This window comes from Exophiala spinifera (assembly GCF_000836115.1).
Source record: "Exophiala spinifera strain CBS 89968 unplaced genomic scaffold supercont1.5, whole genome shotgun sequence".
Lineage (NCBI taxonomy): Eukaryota > Fungi > Ascomycota > Eurotiomycetes > Chaetothyriales > Herpotrichiellaceae > Exophiala > Exophiala spinifera.
In genome coordinates this window covers 19,111-45,849 of record NW_015622517.1, presented here as the reverse complement: position 1 = coordinate 45,849, position 26,739 = coordinate 19,111, and the positions used below count along the sequence as shown (strand labels likewise).

Below are 26,739 nucleotides of genomic sequence, written 5' to 3'. Positions count from 1 at the left end.
TTATCATAATAAAGAACTTAAAGCTACTTAACAAGGATTTTATTCTTGACTTTTATAACCTTATAGAATTATTTCGGCGTCTATATAGCCTAGATAAAGACTCTAAAAAAGGCTCTATTTTATTATATAACTTCTTTATATTACTTAGAGATTAGAGAGCCAATAGCGACTCTTTAAAGTGCAAGATATATAATCTTTCTTAGTGATACACTTAATATTCTTATATTGTTAAGTTAGCGAGGCCTTAAGGTTAGAAACCTAATCCTAAAAAGTAAGCTATTTATAAGGAAATAAAGAAGAACCCTATTCATGTAAGACGATTTTAGTAGACTATAGAAAGAGCCTCTAAATTCACTTCCTTATCTCTCTTCTTCACTAAAGAACAAAAAAAGAAGATAGTATTCACAGTAATTATGGCTTATTCTATCTTAGTATATTTAGGGTTAACTAATAGAAGCCTATATAACGAGTGAATTCTAGACTTAAGGTTTAATATTTATATATATCGACCTAATATATTAAGCTATATTGCTTAATATTCTTTACGCCCTAATAAGTCGTTAACTTATAGCGTTAATAAATATTTTATTAAGTTAATTAGAATAATCATTATTAATATAATATTTTCTATAAAACTTACTTATATCGTTCTTATAAACGTTCTATATATTTAGGGCTTTATAACTAAAGTGGTCTTATTATTAAGAATAGTAGTTAAGAATATTCACTTTATAACCTAGATATTTTTAGGAATAGAAGAAATATTTATCTAAGATAAAATCCTAGTTAATTATATATTTAACTATTATAATCACTTAATCTTTACACTATATAAATATATAGTATTTATAATCATAACCATGTAACAATATAAGAAACTTAGTTATTTAGTCTCTATCTAGTATAGAATTTTAAGGCACCCAAGCCTAGACAGTATTAAATATCTTTTAGATATCGCCAAGAGAATATAAATTATAAGAAATAACGCTCTTAGCACAGTAAAATACAAGATCTATATACTTATAAAATCTAAATAATAAATCTTAAAAATTCTTTATAATAATGAGGAATAAAGAGACAAATCTTTAGGCTAAATAGTCTTTAATATAGTTTATTTTGTAAAGAGATAAATCGCGGATCAATATATAAGCTATTTATAAGATTTCTATATCTATATAAACTATATATTTATTTATAACACTTATTTCTAGACAGAAGAAATTATCCTAAACTGGTTAGCGATAATCTGAATATAATTTAATAAGATATTAATATTTCTATATCTAGACAATAAAATAGCACTAGATAATAATTTCTATAGCCAACTTTATAGACTAAAAATTATTATTAAGCACTTAGCTCCTTATACTTTAGTCTAGAATAAGGCTACAAAACACTTAGAAGGCATCATTATATAGATAATAAGAACCCTTAAGGTTTAGAGCTATCTATTATATTTTCTATAATCAGAACTAGTCAAGATAGCTGGCTATCTTATTTCCTAAGTCTGTGTCCTGGGGCAAAGGATACCGTTTCGCGACGACGTCCGTAGCCGCTTTTGCGATCCCTTTGCACCGGCCGGCTCCACCTCTCTCTCGCCGCTTTTGACGATTTGACGTACAACCCTTCTCTCTGCCTTACACCCAACGCCCACACACCATTCCTGCCTTACTGTACATCTCTCACCCGACCCTCTCTGACTCTATCTGCGTGTGTCTCACGTCACAATCTCAAAAGCATGCATTGGCGACCTCCAACCCATGTCGAAGATCCTAGGAGTGAGACTCGTGGACCTCTCCCAAATTTCAAATTGTTTGCAGTTCTTCTGCTGTCCCTCCGTCAAAATGCCCCCGCTCATCAAACGGAGTCGGAAGTCAAACTGGCTTCAGGCGACGTCCTGATGCCCCTGCCCATTGCCAACCGCTGTGCTAGCTGCACGAGCCCTGGATGAGATATATATACGACGGCATCGCCAACATGCCGACCTCACTTTCGTCACTTCCTCCCATTTCTCTTCGCCTCGTCCGATCCGTCCCTGCGCATCCTCGAGCCACATGCCTCGCCGAAAGAAGTTGACCACTGTCAACCTGAGTTCTGGGGGTTCATACTCCGGCCATACTACCGATGACGTCTGTACACTAGACGTCCTCGCCCGGAAATATGAGGAGGCCTTGTTGGAAACCCGTCCCACGATGTTGTATGCACCGAATACTATCTACCACGTTGACCGCATTCGGCGCCTCTTCGAGGAGTACGTGCCATGACTGATAGTTGGGGACATCTGTTGACTCTGCAAAGATACTGTGACAAGTTCCAGCTTGATCCACAAGAGACCCTGCGCGAGTGCGCCACGGCTCGGATGGAGAACTTCCTACATTGGTTGCTCCGGACCTACACGATCAAGAAAACCAGTACGCTGACGACCTACTGGCGGCAATTGAGTCAGCTGTACATTATGTGGACACAGCGTCGGATGGACCCGGCTGTCATGAGGCAAATCTTCGTGGTAAGTAGAACAAGCAGTGTTGTATGCCGCCAGACCGCTGAAGCTACAGTTCATTGAAGGGCCATTGACGGAAGAATATGGCCTGGACAATGAGGAGATCGAGAAGCCTCTCATGGAGGCGGACGATTTCGTCGAGCTCATCCGTTACCACTGGGCCTCGGATATCAACTGGTTTCCCAATGAACGGCAACGACTCCAGTTGGCGGCGATTCTGTTGCTGGCAGCGTTCACCGGGTCTCGACCTCAAGCCCTGTTGGACTTGACCTACCGCGACCTGAACCTCTACATTGAGAAGGACGCCGAGACTCGTGTCGACATGCTGCGCTTGGGGGTGAAATTGACCAAGACTAAGTCCCGCCAGAAGCGGAAACGACCGTGAGTACCCCTCGGTTAGGGAGTTCTTGTGGCTAACCCTGCTACAAAGGAAAACGTACACCTTCAATTTGGACGACAACCCAATCTTCTGTGTCATCACCCACATTGTCAGCTTGGCCTTCAATGACTCGGCTTTCGGGCCGCCCGATCTGAAGTCACCCGATATTCTGTTCCGTCTCCGGGCGCGGCAGGACAAGGGATGTCAGCCGATCCCGTGGAGAAAGGAGATGCTTGACGTGCCTATTTTTCGCCGTGCGATCGCCACCAAGGAAGGCGTCCAGACATCGCCAGACAGAGCTCTGACCTACAACGTCTATCAGGCGTGGGTCAAGCGTCTCGGTGAGGCGTTGGGTTACCTACAGACGCTGACGACGTACTGCCTCCGCCGAGCTCTGGGCAACGCCATCAATGGTAGGTAACCTCCAACAGTTCTGTTGAGGAGAACTCATCCTGCTAACACAATCACTCAACTCAGATGATCCCAAATCCAACGCCGCTGTCCGCAACCTTGCCCTAGATCATGTTGGATCTTCCACGATCTTCGAACGGAATTACCTGTCTCGGATGATCCGCTACAGTACGCAAGACGCGTTCTGGAACCGGGAGGCTGATCCGCAGGCGGCCAAATCAGCCGGCCGCATCGGCCGTCTCCGCGATCCGAACCGGCCGAGAAAGCTCACCAACGAACAGAGTCAGCAGGTTCGACGCTTGCCTTCTGTCCACCGGCTTCTGGAGTCGCGAGATCGGGTTCGCGGTGTCATCCTTCGGGAGTTTGGCTTTCTTCGAATGGCGATCGGAGAACCAATCCATGCCGAGTACAAGAAGTTGGAACGTATGGTTAACAGCACGATTCGAGCCGAGGAACGAGCTCTATTGAAGTGCAAGCAGCGTCAGTACGACGAAACGGCTCCTCTCGAGGCGATTCAACGGCAGATCAAAGGATTTCCAGCCGAGAGGCAAGAGACGGCTCCAGAGTCGGACTCGGTACAGATCAAGATCCCCGAACGACGGCAGATTGCGGAAGCGGCCATGAGCGATCCGGCGGTCTTCACCGGTCCCAAGGCACTATCCCGACACATAAAATGTTCTGTCATGATGATCGCGCTGTGTCGACAACGTGAAAGACGATCAACGAGAGAAACGCTTTCAGCTACACTGACAAGATTGGCGGCTAGTGTACGTGATACTCGTGACCTAACGCCATCACCAACCTGCAAGCGTGTATCCCCGTTGACGTGTAAGAAACATCAATGTCTTTTCTGCCTGTGCAGTGATCTACCCCAAGAAGATCGGGAGAAACAGTATGCTGGGAAACACTCCCTTCAGCGACATGCCGAACGCTGTCGTCTCCGACACTTTCAAGAAAAGGACCACATTCCTTGCCCCGACAATATGGCTTGCCGTGGATTGGTTTTCGAAGGAAAGTCGCATTTCAAAAACCATGCCGCTTCGGTACACTTTTTTGTCTTATAAGATCCATTAATCAACAACCGAGCGTTTGGTTATATGTTGCCGGAGGGTACGCTTACTTTAACGTCAGTCCACCCGATCAGGTCTGAAACCCTAGATCGCCTTCACCACAAAGGATTGTATGTTATCCTGCACAAGCCTGCGCATACAAGATCCCTTTCCTGTGTTGTTTCGGTAAGTTGACGCAATGCAGCTTCGGCATCACTGTCCTCTAACAGATTAGACTTGGCCTGTGGCGAAGACATATGACCCTCTTTCGAGTATAGATAATCTTTCAAATCTTCTCCGATACGTTTTAGACTGTGATCACTTCGCTCTTGTACTCGCTCTTGTACTTCGTTCTCAGTGACCTCGCTTCCTATACTTCCCACTTATCAGGAAACCCATACGTGTAGTGACACCTTTGGTGGAGCGAATCGTAACACGATACTACCTTCATGTGCGCATACAAAGGATATTGGTTGTGCACCCGCTCTAGGGTCATGAAATGGGCACGCCAAGCTGCTTGGGATAGGCGGACATGATAATTGCCAGCTCGGCATACCCTTATCAAGGGCCGATTTTCTCATAGCAGGGTTCGAAGGTATTTATATATCGCCCATTCTGGATTCCTTGCGATCTTTGAGTTAGCCCACCGCGAACGTCATTCGTGGAGGCGAAACAATCAATGTTCCAACAGCTGAACTGGTGCCTGGAGATTTGGAGGAATTGAAACTTGGCGATACCGTGCATGCGGACCTTAGGCATGCCATTCGTTAATATTACGGGTTGGAGCCTCAATAGGTGGCAGTGTGATAGAACCCCCCTTCTGTACGGTTCACGTCAATAGGTTCCCTCCATCCGAGCAGGGGATCAAAAAGCATAAAACCATTTACACCGACATGGTTTTGAAGAGGTGAAGACGCCTGGTTGCTCGTGAGAATCGTACGGGTGACGGGGAAGTGTTGAAAAGGTGCCTTGGCCTCATGTGAAGGCACTCCTCTAGTATTTAGTGTGCCGTGTGCTGAAGGAGGAGTACCATGAAATAGAGTCTCCACTGGAAGATCATTAACGTCCACATCAGACTTAGCTGCTACTGCACGCAACATAAGGTTGCATCGGCTCCAGGCTCGACTGGCAGAGAGATTGCGCTCGCTGAGTACGTGGAGCAGCCTTATTGCTCTCTTCAAAGTTCCCAAGGTATCGCGGAAACCTCCAGCTGCACGATACACAGGAAAAGATAGCCAATGAATTAGGATCAAAGTTGACTGCACGAGCCAGGGTAAAACAGACCACCAAGGTCCGCACTGCATAATATCTTCGGCATTGGAGTCGTCAGGGACGAGGTGGATTATAGCCTTCGCCGCTTCAACACAATGTGTGGCAGCTGAAAAGTCGAAATTATCCGAATCTTTGGACTGACAAGTAAGGTTTAGATCCGGCAATCGGTCCAAAAAGGATCGGTAGGTTATCATCTGTGTTCCATAGTAGAAGAACCCTAGACTAAGTCTGAGTTCACGGAAACTTTGTTCCTTATTGTTGCGCCGGAAGTCGAAAACTGACGGAAGATTGCGAACCCAGTCTTCAAGTTGAAATCCAAGATCTTCGAGTCGGGACGACTGGCGGGTACCAATAGCAATGCTCTGAATCTGAGAAAGTAAACTTTGGCTGAGCCTTGCTAACTGCGTGAGATGGAGAAAGTAAAGTGACGGGTTAGCCGTGATATCTTTTGCCCAGGATAATCCAACTTGTGGCATCGACATGGTTGTCGACGATTGGGGTTGCTGGTGCGGTGGAAAAGAGCGATCTCCATCAGTGGAACATGTGGATGTCGATCGGTTCGGGACACGCGTATTTGAAGAGGGTGCTCGAGGCCCTAGTTGGGATTCCTTCGCAAGGAGCTCCACACCTCTGTCGGTATCAAACTCATCCTCTTCGAGGGGAACTGGGAGCGGCGTTGAGCATTGTTGGTCGAGGACATAAGTGACACGTCCGGTAATTATGCAGAGTCGATGCTGGAGAACATAGAGGCTCCACCAAACTCGGTAGCGGATCTCCTTCAAATGGTCTTTTAATTGGGTACTATCGTTGCGCAAGTTCAAGCCAAGAGCCGTTGCGTGGGACATAGCGATGCCTATCAACACCCAAGCTCTTCTCATATTAGTTCTGCGTCAGATTAGGAAATCAGTTTCGTACCTGTTGATTTGGCTGGTGCAGAGAAAATAGAAAGTCATCAACCCAAATACCTGGATGAGCTGCAGGTCCGGGAACTTGAACAATGTCTCGCTATCAATAGCGAGATATCTGGCCCTGGTGAAGTACACAAGATGGTCTTCCACATTTCCGCCAGGGTCGACCCCAACAAGAGTGGCATACCTGGCAGCAATGGCAAAAATCATATTGATAATTGCGAGCCACACGTCAGGAGGTCTTTGAAAGGGTTTCGACAAGAATCGGTGAAATTGTGATGTAAGGGTGGATTTTCCAATAATTGGGAACGTTGAGTGCGCATGTTGGAGATAAGTATAGAACAAAAACTGTGCAGTCTCGGCCAGTGGCAAGTCGTATGGTTCGACAGGTTGTAAGGTAGAAAGTGGAGCGTCATCCAAATGGTAACTTACGCTGTTTATCGTGAAATAGTGATCCACCTCCGCCATACGGGCTGTGTCATTGCCATGAAGTTGTCCGGAGCTTGATAAATGGGAGTCAGTATAGTGCCTTTCAGCGTCGCGACGAGGATGCGTCGAGGTTGGCGGGAAGTCGTCGAGATTGTTACCATCCAGTATGGTCTGCATCCAAGTCACCTCTGAAGTCGGCCCCATGAAACCAGTTACTGTCGCCTCTTTACGCGTGAAGTCTTCTTTTGTACCGTACAGGGTTTCTCCGGTCAGAGTCTGCTCAGCTGAATCTTCAGAATTGGCTGTAGAAGTCCCCCGGTGTTCGTTACTCCCAGTCCGTGGAGTAGCTGCAATGTCGACTTCTTGTGTATCCGAGTCTTTCGCGGATTCCTGACGCATTAAAACCACATAGCTACACGGTTAGGAATCCCATACTTCTCCAAAATATGCCTTTATGAGCTTCGCCTCGGGCTCGGAAACTCTGTTCGCCAAATTTTTAAGCAAAGCCTCGCAATCTGCTAGTCTTTTGCCGACCCTATCATCGACTCTGTGAGGTTCAACAATCTAGCTTGTATGTACTTCTGGACGTACTTCTTTGCTTTGTCCCCCTTTTTTTCTGCGTAAACGCACACAAATCCCAATCCACGACAACGCCTACATACAGGCTTTTCTCCGTTACATCTCGTCTTTTTGAGCCTGCAAGGTTCGCACGCATGCTGTATTCGACGCCGGTCATCGAGTGCTGTATGTGGTCCGTCTGCGCCCTTGGCTGCGTTTGTTCCGGATATCGCAACTGCTGTGATCTCTCTCTGTGCAATATAGCGCCCTGTGGATTGCGAAGGGCCTGAAGCGCTGGGTGTCGGGGAGCGCCCCATGACGCGTGGTAGAGATTTAAAGGTGTAGGGAGGCTACACCATAGTCCGACTTGATGATAGCGGGTTGCGGATGCGCAATCTGGAAGAGGTAGGATGGGCTACGTCTGGTAAGGTCGGCGCAGTCTCAACCGGCTGTGAACTTCACCGGACGATGGACGCCCGCTTGTGACAACCGACTAGCCCCACCATTTCCTCGCCGCTTTTGACGATTAGACGTTCAAACTTTTGTCAGACTAGCATTCTTAACGCCTGAACGTTGCCCTGCCTTTCCACTTCTCGCTCAACCCTCCGTTCTTTGTCTCACGTCGCATTCTCGACTGCGTACATTCGGGCTTTAATGACCTCTAACCCAGTTCGATGTCTCTACCACGCTCGCGGAGTTCTCTCAAATTCCAACTCGTCTGCATGCCTCATGCCTGCGAAGCCCTTTGTCAAATGTCCACGCTGAAACGGGGCCGCAACTCAGCTCGATCTTCTCGATGCTGTGATGCCTCTCGCTCTTCGCCACCCGCTGTGCTGGCGGCACGAGCCTTACACGACATGTGCAACAGCATCGCCTACATGCCGACCCTACTTTCGTCACTTTCTTGATTTCCTGGGATTTCTCTCCATTCATTTCGATCTTCCTCGTGTCCTCGAGCCACATGCCTCGCCGAAAGAAGTTTACCACTGTCGACCTGAGTGCCAGGGTTTCATACTCCAGTCATACTACCGACTTGATGTCTAAAGCCCCCATCATGATGCGGCTTCGGCAAGATGGATGTCAGAATTATGTTACCTTGTCCCCTGATACATATCGTAAGAGGTTTAGCCTATACGAAGACCATACTTCTTCGACCACGGATAAGTTGCCTTCAAAACTTCTTTCTTCGGAATTAGTTGATGGGAACGTGAGTCCGCACGGAGGACCGTTCCGATTTAATACACCAGAAGAATCAAGAATACTGTGGAAGAAGGCGGAGTCAACTTGCTGGTCGACGAGTCATTTCTCCTAGGACCTACGCGACTGATTGCGGCCAGCTCCCCAATCCATATGTATACAACGAGTACTTCCGAGAAGCGACGAACCTCGCACGCCTGTGTTCGATGTCAGACCCGTCGCCTCAAATGTTCCGGAGGTGATCGACGCCTCCGGTGCCATAAAGCCAACGCAAGCTGTGTATATCAGGAGAGGAAAAAGTCTCGAGATCAGGGGTGCGCTATTAGAACCGGTAGGAGTGCAGGCCAGACGCTCTAGTCTCACATGATATCGACAGCCAACTAAAAGAGTGTAGCGAAATGATTCACAATTTGGAAATGGAACGGCAAATCCTCCTCGAGGCTCTCCGAGGGATAACGCGCTCACCTCGCTTCCAACCTGACAAGCATGCAGAAACAATGAGGATCTTAGAGGTGCGTTTCTGTCGCATACAATCTACATATTGTGCTGAATATGCCCTTGGCGCAGGTTTTTGCAGACAACTCTAAGGCAATTACCCTCTCGTACCCTGGTACTGGCGACGGAATTCTTGACTTAGCGAAAAAATCACCATTTGAGGAGGGCCCAGGCAAGACAACTCACCCTCAACCAAAGAACGAACCTCAGTTGGGTTTGAGAAGCACTGAATCCAGGGCCTCGCAGATCTCTGGTAAAGGTCCATCGGTGGCGGTCGAGAATTTACTGAAGACGTCCATTTCCTACGTCGTAAACGGGACCGTTATATCAGAGGATTAAATGACCTGTTGTGTTGGGACTAGTATTATTGTTCAATATGCTAGTAACATGGTGAGGAGCTATCAAGTTTGTATAACTCGGGATATAGTGCAACTCTGGTCTACAGTATATTGTTGAACGCATCTTTTAGCTTCGTCCTCCGCCGGAACATGAAGCCGCAGCTAAGGACCCGTGGAGCTAAATAACTTTATCACCTTTGATTCCTTGCGGGGTTGGACAGTCGAGCTCTCCACCTGCTGGACTCGACCCGTGTCCTTGCCCAGCATATATTTGAATAAGGATCTTCTGGCCTGTTTCGAAGCTCGACGCAACATCTGAGGCAGCGGAAGGATGCGACATTTGTACGTGACTCCTAACCGGCCCACAGGTATACATGGTGGCGATGACAGGAGAAATTGAATCCAGGAGACAAGGAAAAAAGGTAAAAAGGAAAATGAGAAGAGAAGTACTGGTGTTTCTAGTAGGGTATGTACAAGCTTATGGTCACAAATCAAACGACATAACAAGTACGTGGGTTCCAGTTATCATCAGTCAAACCTTGATCTCGCCACATCCTGCTGAATTTGACACCAGGCACGACCTGTCAGATGGTGAACGCATGGGCATCGATGCTAGAAGGCCGTGTCAAGAAGGCGATGATGCCTGGTACCGAGCCCACCGCCTGTCTCATGAACATGCCTTGGTTCGACATGAGTCCCAGTCCAAGTTCCCTCCACGGAGACGCAACGTCAAGTGAATTGAGATGAACAGGGTTCATCAGTAGTCCATGAGGCAACAAACCTGACGGAGGCAAATCAGCACAAGACCACATCAATGGCACAGAATCAGCCACAGGACCCAACCCGGGTTATGGCAACTGATTGGGAAGATCTTAACGCAGGCGGGTATCGGACTTCAACGAGCAGAAGTGTCTCCTAGCCAATAGTATGTGTGCGTGTCGACCTGATTCTCTCTTCTCAAACTTCTGTTGGCAGGTAGGAAGAAAATGTACAACAAAATGAACAGACCGAACCATATCGAAATGGCCGAATCTGCCTAGCTATGGATCACACAGCTGACGCAAGAACCTGGAATCGATCCAAGTAAAGGGCATGGATAAAGACGTCAGTAAACTTCAGAGACGAAGTGAAGATCATCAACTAACTTCCTGCCAACACAAGCATCATGCATTACAGATTTCAGGCGCAAGAAGGCAGAGCCGGGATGTATCGCCATCGGGAGCGAGTCTCATACGTGCTCGGCAGGGGTACTGGATCTCTCACAGTTGGCTTCGGTGCGGCCGATGCGGACATGCCAGTCGTCACTGGAGAGTGGGGGCGAGTACCAGAAGTCTGTCGCATTAACTGTGTCGATCCATGATTTCAAATGCTGGACGCGTGTCCACACAAGGTTTGGGGGCAGCAAGGAAAGCCGACGGGTTTTCAAGAAATCAAGAAGTTTCAGAGATCCTATCGAGCTCAGTACAGCAATCGCCACTAGAGAGTATCAACGTGAAGGTGTTGCCGCACCTAAGTCGGAAAATACAGGGCCTTACTTCATTTCCGCCTGGTGCATGATGCGCCTGACAGGAGGCACTGTTTGACGTACGATTGTGTATCCGTACCAATTGAAAACAATGGTAGTTTAGAGCTCATGAGCAACAATGGAAACGGAGACTGTACGTACGGCAATTATTTGCAGGAAGAGCCGTCCGTCCACAGGGCTCTGTGGACTCTGTAGCTAACTACAGTACGGGTACCCAATAGTGCGTGCAGTCAAGTCACTACGGAGTAGTACTAACTCGACTTGATGAGGGAAAAAGGTCTTGGAGTGCCACCAAAACCGTCTTACGGACCAGCGCCGTCAGCATCTTAAGACCGGCAGCCCCTCCAAGCGCGACCGGGTGCTTTTCGAGCCCTGGTCGACCGCATCTGCACGATGGCGCAAATCGTATCGTTCTCGCCTAAGAGAGGGGGGTGTGACGGAGAGGATGAGGACACTAAGACGATTTGAGCAAGTGTTGAAGCTCAAAAGAACAACCCGCAACATGTGATGGTGTCGCTCAAACGGGGCAGGCAAGATCAGGGCCCTGTTGCTCGATCTGATCTCTCATAGGTCAGTCTCTCTCTCCAGAGCTCGCCAGTGCCGTGAACCCCCTCTACGGAGTCTTCGTACTTCGCCACGGGAAACCTGGAACAGACCTACGCCCGTGGAACCTGGAGATTTGGTCTGCGGTGCTCGGAGGTTGGTGTGATGGCCCTCCTGCGTATACGAACCATAGAGTACGACCGCAAGCGGTTTACCAGTACAATAACTGCAACAGTTACTTTGCTACGACGCCACGCTCTCAGAAGAACAGAGCTAGGAAAAAGAGGATGCCATTTTGGAAACAATGCAATGTGGTGGGAGAGTCTAGCGCAAATGCTCCTGTGGTAAGCGCCACCGCTTCACGGGTATCCGGAACCCATTCGCCAATCCGACCTCGGCAACACGGCCGCGGATTCATGAGCCATGTGAATCTACCATGGCCGCCTCCACCGAAAGCCAGGGCGAAGACGAATCACAGAAACTGTCCTAGTTGCGTCAAACATCTGATTCCGCATCTGAAGCGCCAGGGTCTGTCACCTGGCAGCCAACTGATAGCGCGAGATTTAGGCCTCCCCCGGGACTAGTTATGTACCTTGCACATGCATTACTCGCTACTTTGGTGGTTGGCTTCTCCATATACCGGGTTACAGCGACTATTCGTAACCACAAGCCCAAAAACAACGGGTCACTGTGCATCACCCATGTTACCAATTTGCGCCTGGGAAAGTAGTTTAAGCTAGGTGGATTCCACCCGAAAAAGACATGGCCACTGCTTTTAGCCATTGTCTCTGCAACGCCCAAAGCACTGACATATATCACGAGCTTTCACCCCAAGGACCCTCAACCTGAATTCTCGACCTTGTCCATCATTGGACCATTCGTGTCATCAACCATCCCTCATAGAGGCAACGACGGGATAAGTCCATCAAGTCCAACATCTACTATCCCTCACGGCTTGCGCCGCCCTTGCGGCCGAAGAGTACCTTAGTATATGCAGAGCCGATCGACACATTTTCAGCCGCCTTCTTCCTGTTCCGACCTCCTCTGCCCTCTCGGGATTGACATTAAGTTTGTTGACTTTGTCCGATAGCCTCCACCAAGGCCCAGCGTGCGTACCTAGAGATCTGTCGATAGTGCGCTCTCACTTCTGCACCCAGGCGCCTCACTACTCACAACCTCCGCGACTCCCCGGGTGTACGGCACCGACGCAAGATCTGCGCCAAAGACATATCCCTCTGGTTTCATGCAATTGTGGCTGTGGGACATCCATATCACATCATGCTTGCCCTCGAACACTCAAACGGCCACCAGTGCGACGGCTTTGACCATATGCTGGACCGGACTGTCAAGGTGCCCTTTCCAGGCTTGGTCACGTACTTGTACAAGTCGGCCGACGGCATGAACACCAACTTCCATCCACTTCCCTATTCATATTTGGCGACCCCTGCCATGTTTGCAACGGCACCGCAGACCTTGAAGCACGAAGTGCCACAATTCCACGACAGGCCACCCGCCCTGATTTCGTCTGGCTGGATCGCTTCCGTCCCCAGTGTAGATAAGGGCGCAATGGGCTCGCCTGACTCTGCACCATCACACACTATCTCCAGCCAGGACAACTTTGATCACACAACGGGGCCATATGGTCTGGAGATCATTGCTCATCAAGACTCTTCCTCGCAAGACATGTTGCCCCCAACGATGGAGGCTGACTTCTCCTTGGAAAAACTCCCGGACAGCTATGTAGGTGAGTGTGTGGATCTTTTCTCTGTTGCTCCGCTGCGTCTTCCGACTATTCCACCTCGCCATTCCCATTCGGTGAATGACAAGTCCTGTCATCCACATTGTATTTCTTCTTGTCCAGAAACGCTGTACACCCGTACCGTTTCGGAGTCTGCCCCGCGCGATTCGGAATCAGACAATTCCGAGTTCGACTGTCACGTTCTCTTCCCTTGTCACTGAGAACTGGTCGACTCGAAATTTCATGTCACCCACGACACCAGCTTCAACTGCCCCCAGACACCAAAGAACGTTGCGTCTCCAAACAGCTCGCATTCATTTTTCTCGTTTCACCATCCACCAGCATGCTCGGCTTCCCCCATCGCCGCAGTGCCGTGGCTCCGACCCGCAAGCCAGTTCCATTCCCATTTCTTTGCTCAAGCAGGGGAGATTTCTTGCCACCGCTTGAATCATTATGTTCGACTCATGTTTGCCCGTCATACATTAATCCCGTCTTTTCCTTTATTTCCTGTCCTCCCCTCAACGGTGAATGATCCTCCTTGGAGCAGAGAAGGTAACCAAACAATCCGCCCGGTTTCTAGATCCTTCCTTGGTCTACGCCACACGCTCATTTGGAGAGACCGCCTTCTCCAAAACGACACTCTTTCAACCTAACATGAACACCTTCACCAATTTGTCCCCAACTGGGTCACCGGCTCTACCCCCACAGCCGTACAGCATTTTCCCTACAACTCAATTCTCCGACCCTCCGATACACTCTCACTATTATCCTCAAGAGCCGCAACAAGACTTGCTGAAGAGAAGACCCTCCCCCGCTTCCTCTGTAGGTTCACACAGCAGCTCAAAGTCGGAGCCCACTGAAGAGGGCGTCGAGAGGGGTCGCTGCCCCCACCCCGAGTGCGGCAAGGTCTTCAAGGATCTCAAAGCCCATCTGTTGACTCATCGAACCGAGCGACCAGAGAAGTGCCCCATTCCGACATGTGAGTATCGCCGCAAAGGGTTCGCCCGCAAGTACGACAAGAACCGACATGCCTTGACACATTTCAAAGGCACCATGGTGTGCGCATTCTGTCCAAGTTCCGGCTTCCTTGCCGAGAAAAGATTTTACCGAGCCGTTGCTTTGAAGCGGCACCTGACTTCCGTTCACGGGGTGGAACTAACCGCCCCCAACAGCCGCAAGCGAAGTCCCACCGTCAACTCCCGAATGTTGTCCAGTCATTGTCAAGATGCCAATGGCAAATGCTCGACCTGTTCGGCCACCTTCATCAATGCTCAAAGCTTTTATGAGCATCTGGACGACTGTGTGCTGCGTGTGGTTCAACAAGAAGAGCCCAGCGAAGCCATAAATGCACACCGTCTCGCCAGCATACCGAATTAAAATGATGTCCAGGACCCTCGGGCGTGACATCCCCAAGGCTGAAGAGGCCACGACAGATTTTGGGGTCGATGACGAGGAGAAGGATGATTGGGAAGTGCGGTTAGCCACGATAAAGCGGGATACGTATGCAGAATGGATCCTACGTCCTCATAGACTAATGAATCCAACACGGGGTTTGGGAGCGTTGGGCTATACTGGAGATAGGATGCAAGGCACTGTCTTGCGATGAGCTGGGGGAAACGAATGATGGTGGACATAGGTGGAGGCAAAGGTTGCTGGCGTTATCGACTGTCGAGGCCTTGCGGAGCTCCGACTTTAAATGGCTCGCACAGACTACCCGATTGTGAGTGACGGGGAAAGTGACGGGACACTGCCATGGATCACAGGTCTCGACTACCTAAGACTTTCTATCTCTCAACTGTTTCAACTCCCTATAGAGTATTAGCAGCCGGAGCCTTTTTGCCCGGCCTGGGAGTCTGCCTTAGCCTCTCATGTCCCTATCTTGCGTACGAGTGTGGGACTCAGACTCACAATCTTCTTGGCCAAGCATCTACATACAACATTTGTGAGTGGGAAGAGGATACATAATAACTCCAGATTTCCAGGCACTGAATTCGAAAATCGTCATTCTTGAGACCTTAACACCCCAGCAAGGGTTGGAGGTTGCTGTGGAGACGATAGTTCATGCCCATGCTCAACGGCTGAATTTCTCTGGGATACGTGGGACAAATGGTTAATGCCAGTAGGTCTCCGGCTGCAGGATAAGGATGTACCATGTTGTGACTGCGCCCTTGTCTCGGAGCTGAAAGCCTGTGTGTTCGTCATGCGCTGGTTTAGGCTCCCGGCTAAGTTGAACTTGTTCTGCTGTCTGCGGCTTCAGGGTCGATTCTTTCCTGCCGCCCTGCAGTAAGCTTAGTCCATTTCCACAGATGACCAGGCTTTGCCGCAGTCAAGTAGGGGACATTAGCCTTCTCTGCATCCACATCACTGGATTTGGACATGAAGTTAGATTGTGCAATCTCGGAGGTCTGATATGCACGCGACGGTCTGGTTGAGTATGTAATGTTCCAGGTGGTAATACCGGAAAAATGGGTCACCGATAAGCTACCTCATATATAGGGTGAAGGTGCTTTGAGAGTGGACAGGGATATCGTCCTTGAGGTGTTTTGGTCGTCCTCATACTGCCCTCCACAAGGTTACTTCGGAAGCTGATCGGTTTTTCTACTGCTTACCGTGATCCCAGTGCAGAAAGGATAAGGCTCCCTGTCTCCTATTTATCGCTGTGTTCTCAGGCCATTTGATTCTATTATGACATTGTACTCGGTTGGCATGATATAATGGTCGACCTATTCTCAGGCCGTAGATTCGTGGTCATGAGAATCAGAGTCGAATTCACACAACCATCTCATCCCAAAAGGCAATGCACTGGGTGCGCTGAGCAGAAGACGAAAAGGATTGGTGCAGTCGGGTCCTACGTGCCCTATACTTCAAGAAAGTAACGGTCGACAAGGAGTCTGAAGAAGGCAAAACTACAACCTGGTCTCCAGCCACGGTTCGCGCGACCCTGTACGGTGGGCGGGGGCCGGCGAGAAGAAGATTCTGGACCACAAACTGCGTTCCAAAGTCGTCCACCGGATCGTTCAACGATTCGGCTTCAAAGGAGGAATTGTCGATTTAATAGTCCTATCTAGACTCTTCCCGGGCGTGGGCAGGCTGTTGCCCATCATCCGTATCGATAACGTCCGTATTTAGTACCCGAGCTCGTGCAAGAATGATTTGTCCAAAGTAAAAGTGGACAACCGTGCAATCTAGCCTGGTTCCGTTTTGTACGTTCTGCACTCGGGACGAACTCGACAACAGGTCACTTTCGATGGCTGCTATGACGAGCAGGAATATGACAGGTCGAGAGTTGATCTTTGCAAGTTTTGCCTGAAGAAGATCCCGCTGTAGATCAAGAACATGAAGCCGGCCACTCACTCTTTCAAGACGGTCAACACAAGTTGCCAGTTTCGCTAGCCCTGCCCTGATCCTAGTTCCACCTCCCTGTCAAGGGTAGCTTCCACCTTTCGGTCTGTGTCAGAGTTGTCTGCAAGAAACCAAAGTTCCCCCTTCGGGCTTCAGATAGGAGCAGCCTCTCTACCACGTTACCACTTGGGTGACCAAAGGGAAAAAGCTCTCAGACCACCCTCTCGTGTCTCTAGCCAGTCGTCCACGTGAAACATGCCACAATAGCCATGGCGCCATGACCAGGAACTTTTCCCTTCATCGGTATTGTTGCAACCCAGGTCAGCTCACCATCCTATTTTGGGGGGTGTCTATGCGCATCTCCGACCCTAAGGGCCCTGACAGGGTATCTATGTCAATTGGTGAGCAACCATGTTTCTGTTGACCGACATACTCCATCTTGATGTGCAGTCACATCATTCAGGTGCGGGGTACAGAGTGCAGTAATACGAGACGACACCAGCATGTGAGATAATAGACAACTCATATAAGCCTGTATTCATTTCACCTCTGATTGTCAGTCCCTATTACTCTCTCGCTCGCCAATATATTTCGCCATCAACCTCCTCCACTACCGATATTACAAGTGTCCTTGCCCTCTCCCTCAAATCTATCGAAATATTAATTGGGCACATACGAATCCTCGTAATCCAGCCACCAAAAAACACCAGAATTCATTTGAAAGGTTTTGTACAGGATTCCCTCCATCCGCATCCATCAGGACCCCTTCATGCCTTCGACCTGCAAGACAAAGGTCGCCCTGCTCAAGGGTCTTCGACCTCGCTTCGCCGACCAGCAACAAGTTGCCACCACTCAAAGGATCCTCTCTTCAGCTTGTTCGTCTTCCTGTATCTACTGCGACATCTGGAAGCTTGCCGCTCTGATTGCTTCTCATGTCCCGTTAAGAGCTCGATACAACTTACCTTGCACGTCACTAACCAGCTCTCCAATTACATCCCGGCCTTCAAGTCCAGTATCATTCTCTCCGACATTATCAGCCACGTCACCCAATGCCTCGCTCGCCTCTATGGCCAGGAAGATTGAGGCACAGTTCCAGGCTCAGCGGTCGCATTTGAATTCAATTCTCAGTATCTGCACAGTTGCTGGTGCAGACGAGTGTGAAGGTCTACAGATTGCGCACCATCGATGTTCAGCGACGGTGGAGGATCTCCTTGACCAGGAAGAAGTTGTCGAAGAGGCTCTGCTGGAAGACCTCCAACAGCAGGAATTGATTTACCTAGATTATAATCAAAGCTTCGCGTCGAAATACAGCTCTCCCTTACTCAGAGTCTACGCATACCCTCAACCACGACGGCCTAGCGCTGTCAGCGTGGGCGTGGCGATCTGAAGCAGGCATCTTCACCACATGTTACGATTATGATATGAACTTTAAGTTTTGTTATTAATACGAGATACCACTGGAAATGAAGCAAGCGATTTATTGGGTTTGGTTTCTTTTCATGTATGAAAAAAATGGTGCCGCTGGTTTGCTTCAGAATCCAGGCTGGAGAAGGAACTTGGTATAGTCCTTGGGCAGCAGCCTGCGCGGACAGAAAACGTGAAATTACCTCATGGCTAGCGCTAAGACAGGGCTCGGTTTCCGTATGGTTCACAGCCTCTTAAGAGGGTGTAGTAAAGAGAGTCGATCGCAAAACATCTTCGCTATAGGTGCTAGGGGAGCCATCATCGTCTTTTACTAATTAGCCCGTCCAAATGGCTCAGTATGCACGTCTATTTCTTTCCCAATCTTTATTGCTCGGTCCATATCACCCAAGTTCAAATTCCAGTTGGAATCCAGGAGCATGTTTACTTGGGGGATATCTCTCTGAGTCAGTCTTGCCTGTTTGAGTCCCGGAGCAGCAAGGCAAGTTGCCTCATCCATCGGTAAATAGCCCAGGACTTTGAATTGTGCGACATACTGAGAACATATTCTTCTCACGCTCAAGGTACTCGTTCAGGAACAATGCAACATTGCCGTTGGGTGCAAGCTCCGAGAATATATGGCTTGGTGCCTGGAAAAATCAGTGAACCAAGGACGGGATTCGTGGAAAAACTTTTAAGACATTGGAAGACTCTTTGCTCCCTGGCATTCGCTGCCTCTTCTAATTCTCCCTTACGAGCTCTGTTAACAGCGATGAAGGGCGCCGTGAAGTTATACGCTGTACCATTGCTGCCACGGCCAATGAGACTCATGACAGCTCAGGAAAATAATGAAAAACGTTGCAAGGGTATGGGAAGGGATGTTCAGGGCGTCGATCCTGCACAGGAAGGACCATTGTCGGTGGCTGATGTTGACGCCATAGAAGGCACTGTATAAGTCCATTTTGTAACCCCCCAGAGGCAGAGATTGTGTTTGGACGCAATCACAAGACTTTATTTCAAGTCGACTTCTTGCCTTGCAAATTCTACTCAATGCCCCCACTCTCGACGAGTCCCCTTCGATGCGTTATGTGAAGTATTTCATTTCATCCTTCCTTTTGACATCGTGCTGGCGTCAATACTCGAGGGTAGGAGCTATGGATTCAAGGCCTTTCGACTACTCGATTCGAAGAAAGCAGCTCGCCAGTGTATTCTTGCGAGGGCAGGACATAGGTAGTTTGTCCATTTCGTGATAGCCGGACTTCTCTCATAGCGTTCATTCTCCGCAATCGCCGAATTACTCTAAGCTAGCCAGTCAGGACATACCACGAACTTCATTGTTGTAGTTGAGAGATACAACAGAAATCCGCAGCAGAATCGCCTTCTGTATTTCAAGTGTGGTCAAGGATATCCGCGGGCTTAGACGATGCATGTGACCCGTGACGTTTGAGTACGACGCATCCGTTGCGGTGGATCGAAAAAGGCATATTGGACGGGATGCCTTCCTATTCGTCTAATCTACTTCCGATTCTGCTAAAAGAATTGGCTCGGAATAAGAGTGCCGATCAATGCTAAGCGTCGACTTTGGAAAGGAAGCCACCCACAGGCAGAGCACTAGCGGAAGTCCAGTTATGTGGTGAAACCGGCAGATCGACCCCCACTTCTAGGCTAGAAAGTTCTCTCTCTTTTGCCTACGCATTATTTCGACTCGCTCAGAATGGGAGGCTTGTGTCACAACAACGTCCCCGTTTGACCTCTTCTGAACTGTATATCTAGACCTAACTTGTCTCCAATCAAAAAATTGGGACCATCTCCTGTATCCGATCAGCGCAAAAACCATGGAACAAAAACCAACGTACTCTTCGTCAGCTCCAGCGAAATCGTCAATTATCGAGTATTATACCAGTGAAAGGGCGAAGGCTGATCTCGGAAAGGCTATCGGCAGGGATCTGCCTCCCAAGGTTGACTTTAGTTCGTACAAAGCTTCCAAGGAAGAGAGAACCTCGTTGCAAAAATCAAGTTCACGCGGGCTGTCTGCCAAGGGCGTTACATCCCAGTCAAACGATCCTCAGAATTTCGCCGGTGAAATCAGTGATGAGGAAACTGCAGCGAGGTCAGATACGAAGAAGCTGCTTAGGGATTACGCCTCCTCGTTTAAGACGACACCAGTGGCAAGAGAAGTTGGCGATAGTACTTCATAACAATACCATTCTAATCACCCTTGGCATTCGAGAACATTTACTTATCAGCTTATACGCGGTCAGCACAGATAAGAAACGGGATGTTTGCTGAGATGGAAATGAAGAGGTGCACGACTTGTTGGCCTCTGACAACAACATGAAGCGCAACATTTTTGACGACGTAAACCGAAAGCCCACCATTCCACCCTTGTAGGGTATGGAGGAAGCTTACACAAGGATGCATCCTCCGGCATTAAGCTCGTGCAGCGGGGTAGCCACCGAGGCGAAGTTGCAGCTTCAAAGTGCAACGACTTCAGCTCTAGAAGCCACACAATCTTCACAATCACGACCTACATCAAAAAAGTCAATGATCCCGGCGAGGACTGTATTTCTTCCGGAAAATTGAACCTGGTGGATGTCGCTGGAAGTGAAAATATCCAGCGTAGCGGTACTGAAAATAAGCGAGCAACGGAAGTTGGCTTGATCAACAAGAGTCTCCTTACCACTGGACGCGTCATCAATGCTTTAGTTGATAAGAGATCTCATATCCCTATCGAGAATCTAAGTTGACGCGTCCCCTCCAAGATTCATTAGGTGGAAGAACGAAGACTTGAATCATTGCAACAGTCTCGCCGGCGAAGAGCCCCTATAAAACCATTTCTACATTGAACTACACGTTCAGGGCCAAAATATTCGAAACAGATCACAAGTGAATTTGACTATTTCAAAGAAAACTCTCCTCAAAGAATTCACCGCAGAGATAGAGAAGCTAAAGTGCGACTTGGCAGTTACAAGGCAGAGAAATGGAGGCTATCTAACCCTTGAGCAGTATGAGCTGTTCGAGTTATCGCCAGACTCCGCCTCGGGTGTAGCAGCTGAAGGAAGACTTCGCCGCTTCTACCCCGGCGCGTTCATTGAAGTTTCAAAGGAACGCCTGGACTGTCCGACTTGGCGTTTCGGGCTGCCTTGGTCCGAACATCTTCCGGAATAACTTCGGAATCTGTCAATGACATGATCCCTCACATCAGCAAAGCCTCGACAAGCATTTCAGAGATACGAGATACGGCTCATCCTCGGTTGGTTACTGTGCTCGTCAGAGAAATTCTACGTGTTGTCGGCCAGGATGTGCAGCTACCTCTTTTTAAGAAGAATACAGGGGACGATGTGTTGTGGCACAAGGCTCTCACTCCCTGGCGACGGCCACAGACTTGGCTACTGTTACGGATTTCCATTCAACGGTGCCTTCTCGAGCAAACGCATGACAGGGATAACTCAGGGTACTACAAGCCATTCATGATTTATATCTTAGCACACGTTCTGAGTTTATCTACTCATCCCGATATTCCACCGGACAGGCGCCAAGTCATGAGAATGAAGATTAATCGCCGCTTATTAAAGCTAAATCCGGAGAGGAATGAGCCATGGTTATCGGAAGTGAAGCAGATATTGATATCGAGCTACAAGGAGGACCTCCAACGTTGGCGTCAGCTGGAAACGTTGGACGACCCGCACAAGACATTCGAGGAATTCGTCACCGCCGGAGAATTCGTTGTTGATGACAGAGAGCTGCCACTTGTGTCTTTGCGTCCATAGCTAGATATTATCATTCATCGAGCACCCAACCCCGCCGGTTTTGGCATCCCACCGGTCAAATTCCTCGAGCGCACCTCTGTCGGACATCGATCGCTCCCTGTGAGACCGCCAGGAGATTAACAAGCCATGCTGGCTCTGTGGCTTCGAGACGTGGAACACTGGGTGGACAACCATCTTGACGAGTGGTCGGGCTGAAGCGTCTCGGATGAGAAGGCTGTCGTGGGGTTAGCAGACATCATGCGTGAATATCAAAGTACAGCTTTGGAGATACACAAGGGTGATCCAGTCAACTACTCGCTCATGTGGCTGACATTGATGGAGCTATGGACGGAAATGGACCGTCGGGCTTTACGGGCAGTACCCTTAATGCGCGATTTTTCTTCCGAGTGGACGCACGAAATGCTCCAACCCTCTTCTTTCAAAGTATTCTCAGATGGAAAGATTGCGAAAGATCGAACAATGTTTGACTGAAAGAGGTTGTCGGCTTACTCCAAGTCCACCATCAATGTTTTGCAGCGCCATGAACAGCAGCGCATTTGCAGTGCGCTACTATAATACGTCTGCTGCTCATCAAGACCTTCGACGACAAATCGAAAATTCTGCTCAGCGTGAGAGGGACCAGATATTGGCAGAATTAGCTCAAAAGAAATCCCGACGTGACACCCTTATTCGAGAGTCGAATCAGCTTCAGTGCTCCTACATCGAGGTACGTCGACGGTATGGTGACACAGAAGAGCATAGCCGGTATTGCCAAAAATGCAGACTCAAGAATGAAGCCGGCAGCCTCGAAATCTACGTTCACGAATGGCCACCAAGTCCTTTTCTGTGTTGAACATCGAGGCTGAGTTGATTTTGTGCGAGTAATCTTCCTAGGATCGTCTTGACCCATTGCAAACTCAGGTTGCGTGAAGATTGCTTCCTGTCTTGGTTGCATGTCGTCTACAACCCCTCCGACGCGACCGTTCTGCACGACTGTAGGTTCAAGAGCCGAGGGGTTGTTGTCCATGCTAGCCGCAACTGCGGCCACCGCGGCCCCTGTTGCATCACCGGCCTCAACCGACTGTCCTGGTCCAATGTGCCCGCAGACACGCACCGTCACCGATGGGCCTTCTGCGTGGCGGCCGTTCGCTCTCCTCTCAACTTCTGCCGTGGGACCAGTCCGGTGCTCTTGAGTCATCCAGGAGGCATAGCAGAATGCGACCAAGCTAACAGCGCGATACCGACAATAATTTGGCGACGGCTTTCGCGGGCACCAGCAGCAAGGAGACGCCGGGTCGATTTGAGCAAGCTCGTTGCACCGCCCTGCGTCGATTTCGTCACTCATTCGGGCCGCCGTTGCAGGGCCATCCGCCGTCACCACGCTGGTGGCGCTGGTGGCTCATCCAGTCATGAATAGACGCTTCGCAAACCATCAGCTCGAAGCCGTGGTCCAACATCTTCCCAATTCTCTGTTGGGCACAAGCCCCTGATCGGTGAGGGTCCCTCGCTTCTCGGCGTGGTGAACCTTTCACTCCCACCTTGTTTGGGAAGATTATCTGGGCAGGTGAGGTGGATCGACCGCTACCTACACGTAAATGCGGACATTTAAGACATCCAGACAGTGCCCGGTCAACCCAGCATTAGCCCCTTAGGTACCAAAACCGTGTCTGGTGAGCCCTGCACCGCCCACTCTAAGGCAGAATCGAAAGACGTTTTACTCTTTCTTGTGAGGACTGCTACCATTATATATATCTCATGGCAAGCACGCCCTTTCGAATATCCTCATCACGCAATCAAGAATCGATCCAGCTTCAAATCAAGCCCTCCTTCATCAATCGACGATCATCTGGTATTTGTGCAGTTTCCAGAAAATGGGTACCACGCTAGTTCGCCTTGGAGTGGGCTTCTTCTCCCTCATCAGTCTCGCTATAGCGGCCTTTAATGGCGCAATCGCACACTTTGCGATTGTTCTTCAGGATCGAGCAAGGACCGACCTTGTCAACGTACCTCACGATCGCTTCGACCAGATCTTCGAGCATCTTATGAGCCGTGTTATTTTGCTCAGTATCATTCTCTGCGTCACCTCCGCTGTTTGCGCTTTTTTGGGTGGCATCTTTGCAGTCTATCACCCACTGTCTCTTCTCTGGGGTCTATTAATCGGTCAAATTTTGATATTTATTGCCAATCCTATCCTTGCTGGTAACGTTCATGGATATAAAACATCATTCACCTGGTTCGGCAAGAACGACAAATATCCATACTACGACCTTATTTACTACGGATCGATTGCCCAGATGGGCTGGGCACTCATTCAAGTACCCTGTCTGGCTTTGTGCTGTTGCTGTCGAGCAGGTCCTCGAGAGGGTCCAGCGGAGCAACCCGACGAAGCTTAAACTTCTAACATGGTACTCTGCCACAGAGTTGTCCCGGTTTGATATGGCTTTCGATCTCTTCATTCGGGAATCTTGAGGGGACAAGGTGACGGTTCGATGGGACTGTGGGGCCAGAGAAGGCGACGAATTGGAGATGATCGGGCCCGATGAGAGGTTCAGTCTTGAGAAATAACCAGACTGGAGAGATTTATGGAGGGATTATGGCCATGGATCGATAATGTGTACTGTAGCATCACTTTCTACGTGTATTGGGACACAACATGATAATTCTTTTTAGCGTCTCTGAGAGCTGTCTTCGATGTGGGGCAATTGCGGATCACACCTTTCACACGCAAATACGGTAATCACGGCCAGTTCTGCTCAAATACTGTGATCTAAATCTTTTGAAACCTCCTTTCATACATAGAAAATTGAGAACGTTTTACAGCATTGATCCAACTGGACGCAGGCTCCAGAAAATGACCAGATCGGCGCCATCTGAGACTAGGTGGCCAAAATAGGACTAGTTAGAACAAATGTACGCAGGAGACGAAGTCCATATCTGTCGTGAACGGAGAACTGTCCACGGTAGTGGACACTGGTCCGTGGCTGAGACTGTGCAGAATATTCTTCCTACAACAGCTTGGATTCTTTCTAATCTAGATCAACTGGTCTAATTCTCCTGCCTTGCGACTAGCAGTGCTATCTTCCACCTCCTATTATGCTACGCTCACCCATGTCAACATTGATGTCTCTCACCCGTCACCAGCACTCGATCAGCTTAGAAAAGTACCTAAGGCCAATGTTACAAGCGGGTTTTCGGCATAAACAAGAATGACAAGACGCCAGTGGAATATATGCTACAGAAGCTGCGACAGAATCTAGATGGTGATTACCGCCTGTCGTACGAGATCTCAGCTATTACACCTCCCATAAATCTAGCAGGGATTGCAAGATTTGTGGCTGCGAAAGTGAAAGGCTGCCAGGCTTAATCTCTCACGAGTGTAGAAATTCACCGTAGAGTCAGTCTCCTTGAGAACCGAGTCACCCGAGACAAAATGCTGTGGTAGGTAGGTACGGTATGTTGCCCCAACATCTTTAGTCCGAACCATAAAGGGGAGGCGCGATATCAGTGACTTGACCGGTCAATCTGGTAAGTGTACACCAGGGGCAGCCGAGGGGTTTTGGGATACAGTTAATTGAAGGCATCATGCCGTGGCATCTCGGAGAGGAACACATTTGTCATGTCGCTAGCAAAGCCTGATATAGAAAACAATGGCTGCCGAACGCACACCCCTAGGCATTCTCCCACCCCTGCCAGGGCAGACGACGATTCCAACCACAAGGACGAGCCACCCTCTGCGACTTGTGACCTCCCTGCAGGGCTCTGTCGAATAAGATTCGATTGGCAGTGACGGAAGCCGACCCGAGGCCACTATGGACAAGCAGGTGCTATCATGGCCCCCTACTCATCGACCTGATTCGCCCTGCTTCCTGTCATCCTGTCTCACCTTGTCGTCGACGAGCGCGAGGACAGAGGCTGTGTCCTTGGCAAAATCCCTCGCCGATGGGTAGAGGTACGGTCGCTCACCCTCAATGTGCCCTTTCGTATCTTGTCTTCCTTCTTACTCTTTGAATTTCACTCCTTAGAAGATACCGCCCGATCTGCAATCAATTATCTCAACGATACCTCAAACCCGGCTTCAAGGAGTTCGAGACGCACGAGTTCTTCGCTCTGGCAAGACAATGCCTTTCGTTCCAAGAATTAACTCCCGCCGAATCACTCCGCCTCTCCTGCCGTCGACTTCGAAGCATTTGTCCGAAAATGGACTACATGAACCGTCTCAACTATTAGCGAAGACATTTGAAGAAATCATGGCAGAATGTGACACAGAGTCGCTTCTGCATGCAGACTATTCGGACTATTCGGACTGTTTGGACGACTTGGACAGCTTGGACTGCTCGAACTGCTCGGTGTGCGCAGCAAAAGAGGCTCGTATCGTCGCCGCCGTTCAGGATATGGCAAAGCACAACACCAGAGCGCAGAACTTAAGGGACATGCCTTCTCTCGACTCCAAGAACGTGGGACTTCCCTCCGATGGACTCTGGGACCACGACGCAGCCTACGACCGGAGATACTGTTACAAACATGGGGAGTACGAGTATCTCTTGGGTGCTAAGGACACATGGATGCGCTTATGGAATTTTGTCCCGACTAACGCCAAGACTGAATTTCCGGGTAAGCTTGAGGATGATATTAGAATTAGGTTGGAGGATCTCTACAATAAGACTCGGGCCAATCTCGAAGGTACGCTGTCGGCCTTCGACCCGCATGCGCGAAAGTGTCGAGCAGAGTGCGGGGGCGGCCTTCTTTCTCATGTGTATACTGTCATCGGGAAAAAGGAACACGATGGTGAAATGCTCTATTGGGTTATGTGGAATTCTTGCTGGACCCCTGAAAGCCAGATTAGTGACAAAGATTGGCTTCCGAGATCTCTACAGGCAAACAAAAACCCGCATCGCCGGCGTAGCT

General features: G+C 49.2%; 7 protein-coding genes across 7 annotated transcripts; 5 read left to right on the top strand and 2 right to left on the bottom strand.

The window, feature by feature from the left end:
* Positions 1 to 2,054: 2,054 nt before the first annotated feature.
* Positions 2,055 to 4,354, top strand: PV08_06601 (uncharacterized protein; the record flags this gene model as incomplete). The annotated part of the gene is made up of 5 exons (XM_016380935.1): positions 2,055 to 2,251; positions 2,299 to 2,506; positions 2,556 to 2,881; positions 2,931 to 3,292; positions 3,357 to 4,354. 5 exons carry the CDS (start codon positions 2,055 to 2,057, stop codon positions 4,352 to 4,354), a joined length of 2,091 nt encoding a protein of 696 aa, XP_016234037.1.
* Positions 4,355 to 5,127: 773 nt separating this feature from the next.
* Positions 5,128 to 7,347, bottom strand: PV08_06600 (uncharacterized protein; the record flags this gene model as incomplete). The annotated part of the gene is made up of 2 exons (XM_016380934.1): positions 5,128 to 6,496; positions 6,527 to 7,347. The coding sequence occupies 2 exons, from the start codon at positions 7,345 to 7,347 to the stop codon at positions 5,128 to 5,130; spliced, it is 2,190 nt and encodes a 729-aa protein (XP_016234036.1).
* Positions 7,348 to 12,882: 5,535 nt separating this feature from the next.
* On the top strand, positions 12,883 to 14,719 carry PV08_06599 (uncharacterized protein; the record flags this gene model as incomplete). The annotated part of the gene is made up of 2 exons (XM_016380933.1): positions 12,883 to 13,348; positions 13,890 to 14,719. The coding sequence occupies 2 exons, from the start codon at positions 12,883 to 12,885 to the stop codon at positions 14,717 to 14,719; spliced, it is 1,296 nt and encodes a 431-aa protein (XP_016234035.1).
* A 2,734-nt stretch (positions 14,720 to 17,453) lies between these two features.
* Positions 17,454 to 18,071, top strand: PV08_06598 (uncharacterized protein; the record flags this gene model as incomplete). The annotated part of the gene is made up of 1 exon (XM_016380932.1): positions 17,454 to 18,071. The coding sequence occupies one exon, from the start codon at positions 17,454 to 17,456 to the stop codon at positions 18,069 to 18,071; it is 618 nt and encodes a 205-aa protein (XP_016234034.1).
* A 1,849-nt stretch (positions 18,072 to 19,920) lies between these two features.
* PV08_06597 (kinesin-like protein bimC) lies at positions 19,921 to 20,832 on the top strand (the record flags this gene model as incomplete). The annotated part of the gene is made up of 2 exons (XM_016380931.1): positions 19,921 to 20,272; positions 20,477 to 20,832. The coding sequence occupies 2 exons, from the start codon at positions 19,921 to 19,923 to the stop codon at positions 20,830 to 20,832; spliced, it is 708 nt and encodes a 235-aa protein (XP_016234033.1).
* Positions 20,833 to 22,489: 1,657 nt separating this feature from the next.
* PV08_06596 (uncharacterized protein) lies at positions 22,490 to 23,179 on the bottom strand (the record flags this gene model as incomplete). Its single annotated transcript, XM_016380930.1, has 1 exon — positions 22,490 to 23,179. One exon carries the CDS (start codon positions 23,177 to 23,179, stop codon positions 22,490 to 22,492), a length of 690 nt encoding a protein of 229 aa, XP_016234032.1.
* A 526-nt stretch (positions 23,180 to 23,705) lies between these two features.
* On the top strand, positions 23,706 to 24,227 carry PV08_06595 (uncharacterized protein; the record flags this gene model as incomplete). Its single annotated transcript, XM_016380929.1, has 1 exon — positions 23,706 to 24,227. One exon carries the CDS (start codon positions 23,706 to 23,708, stop codon positions 24,225 to 24,227), a length of 522 nt encoding a protein of 173 aa, XP_016234031.1.
* Between the last annotated feature and the right edge of the window lie 2,512 nt (positions 24,228 to 26,739).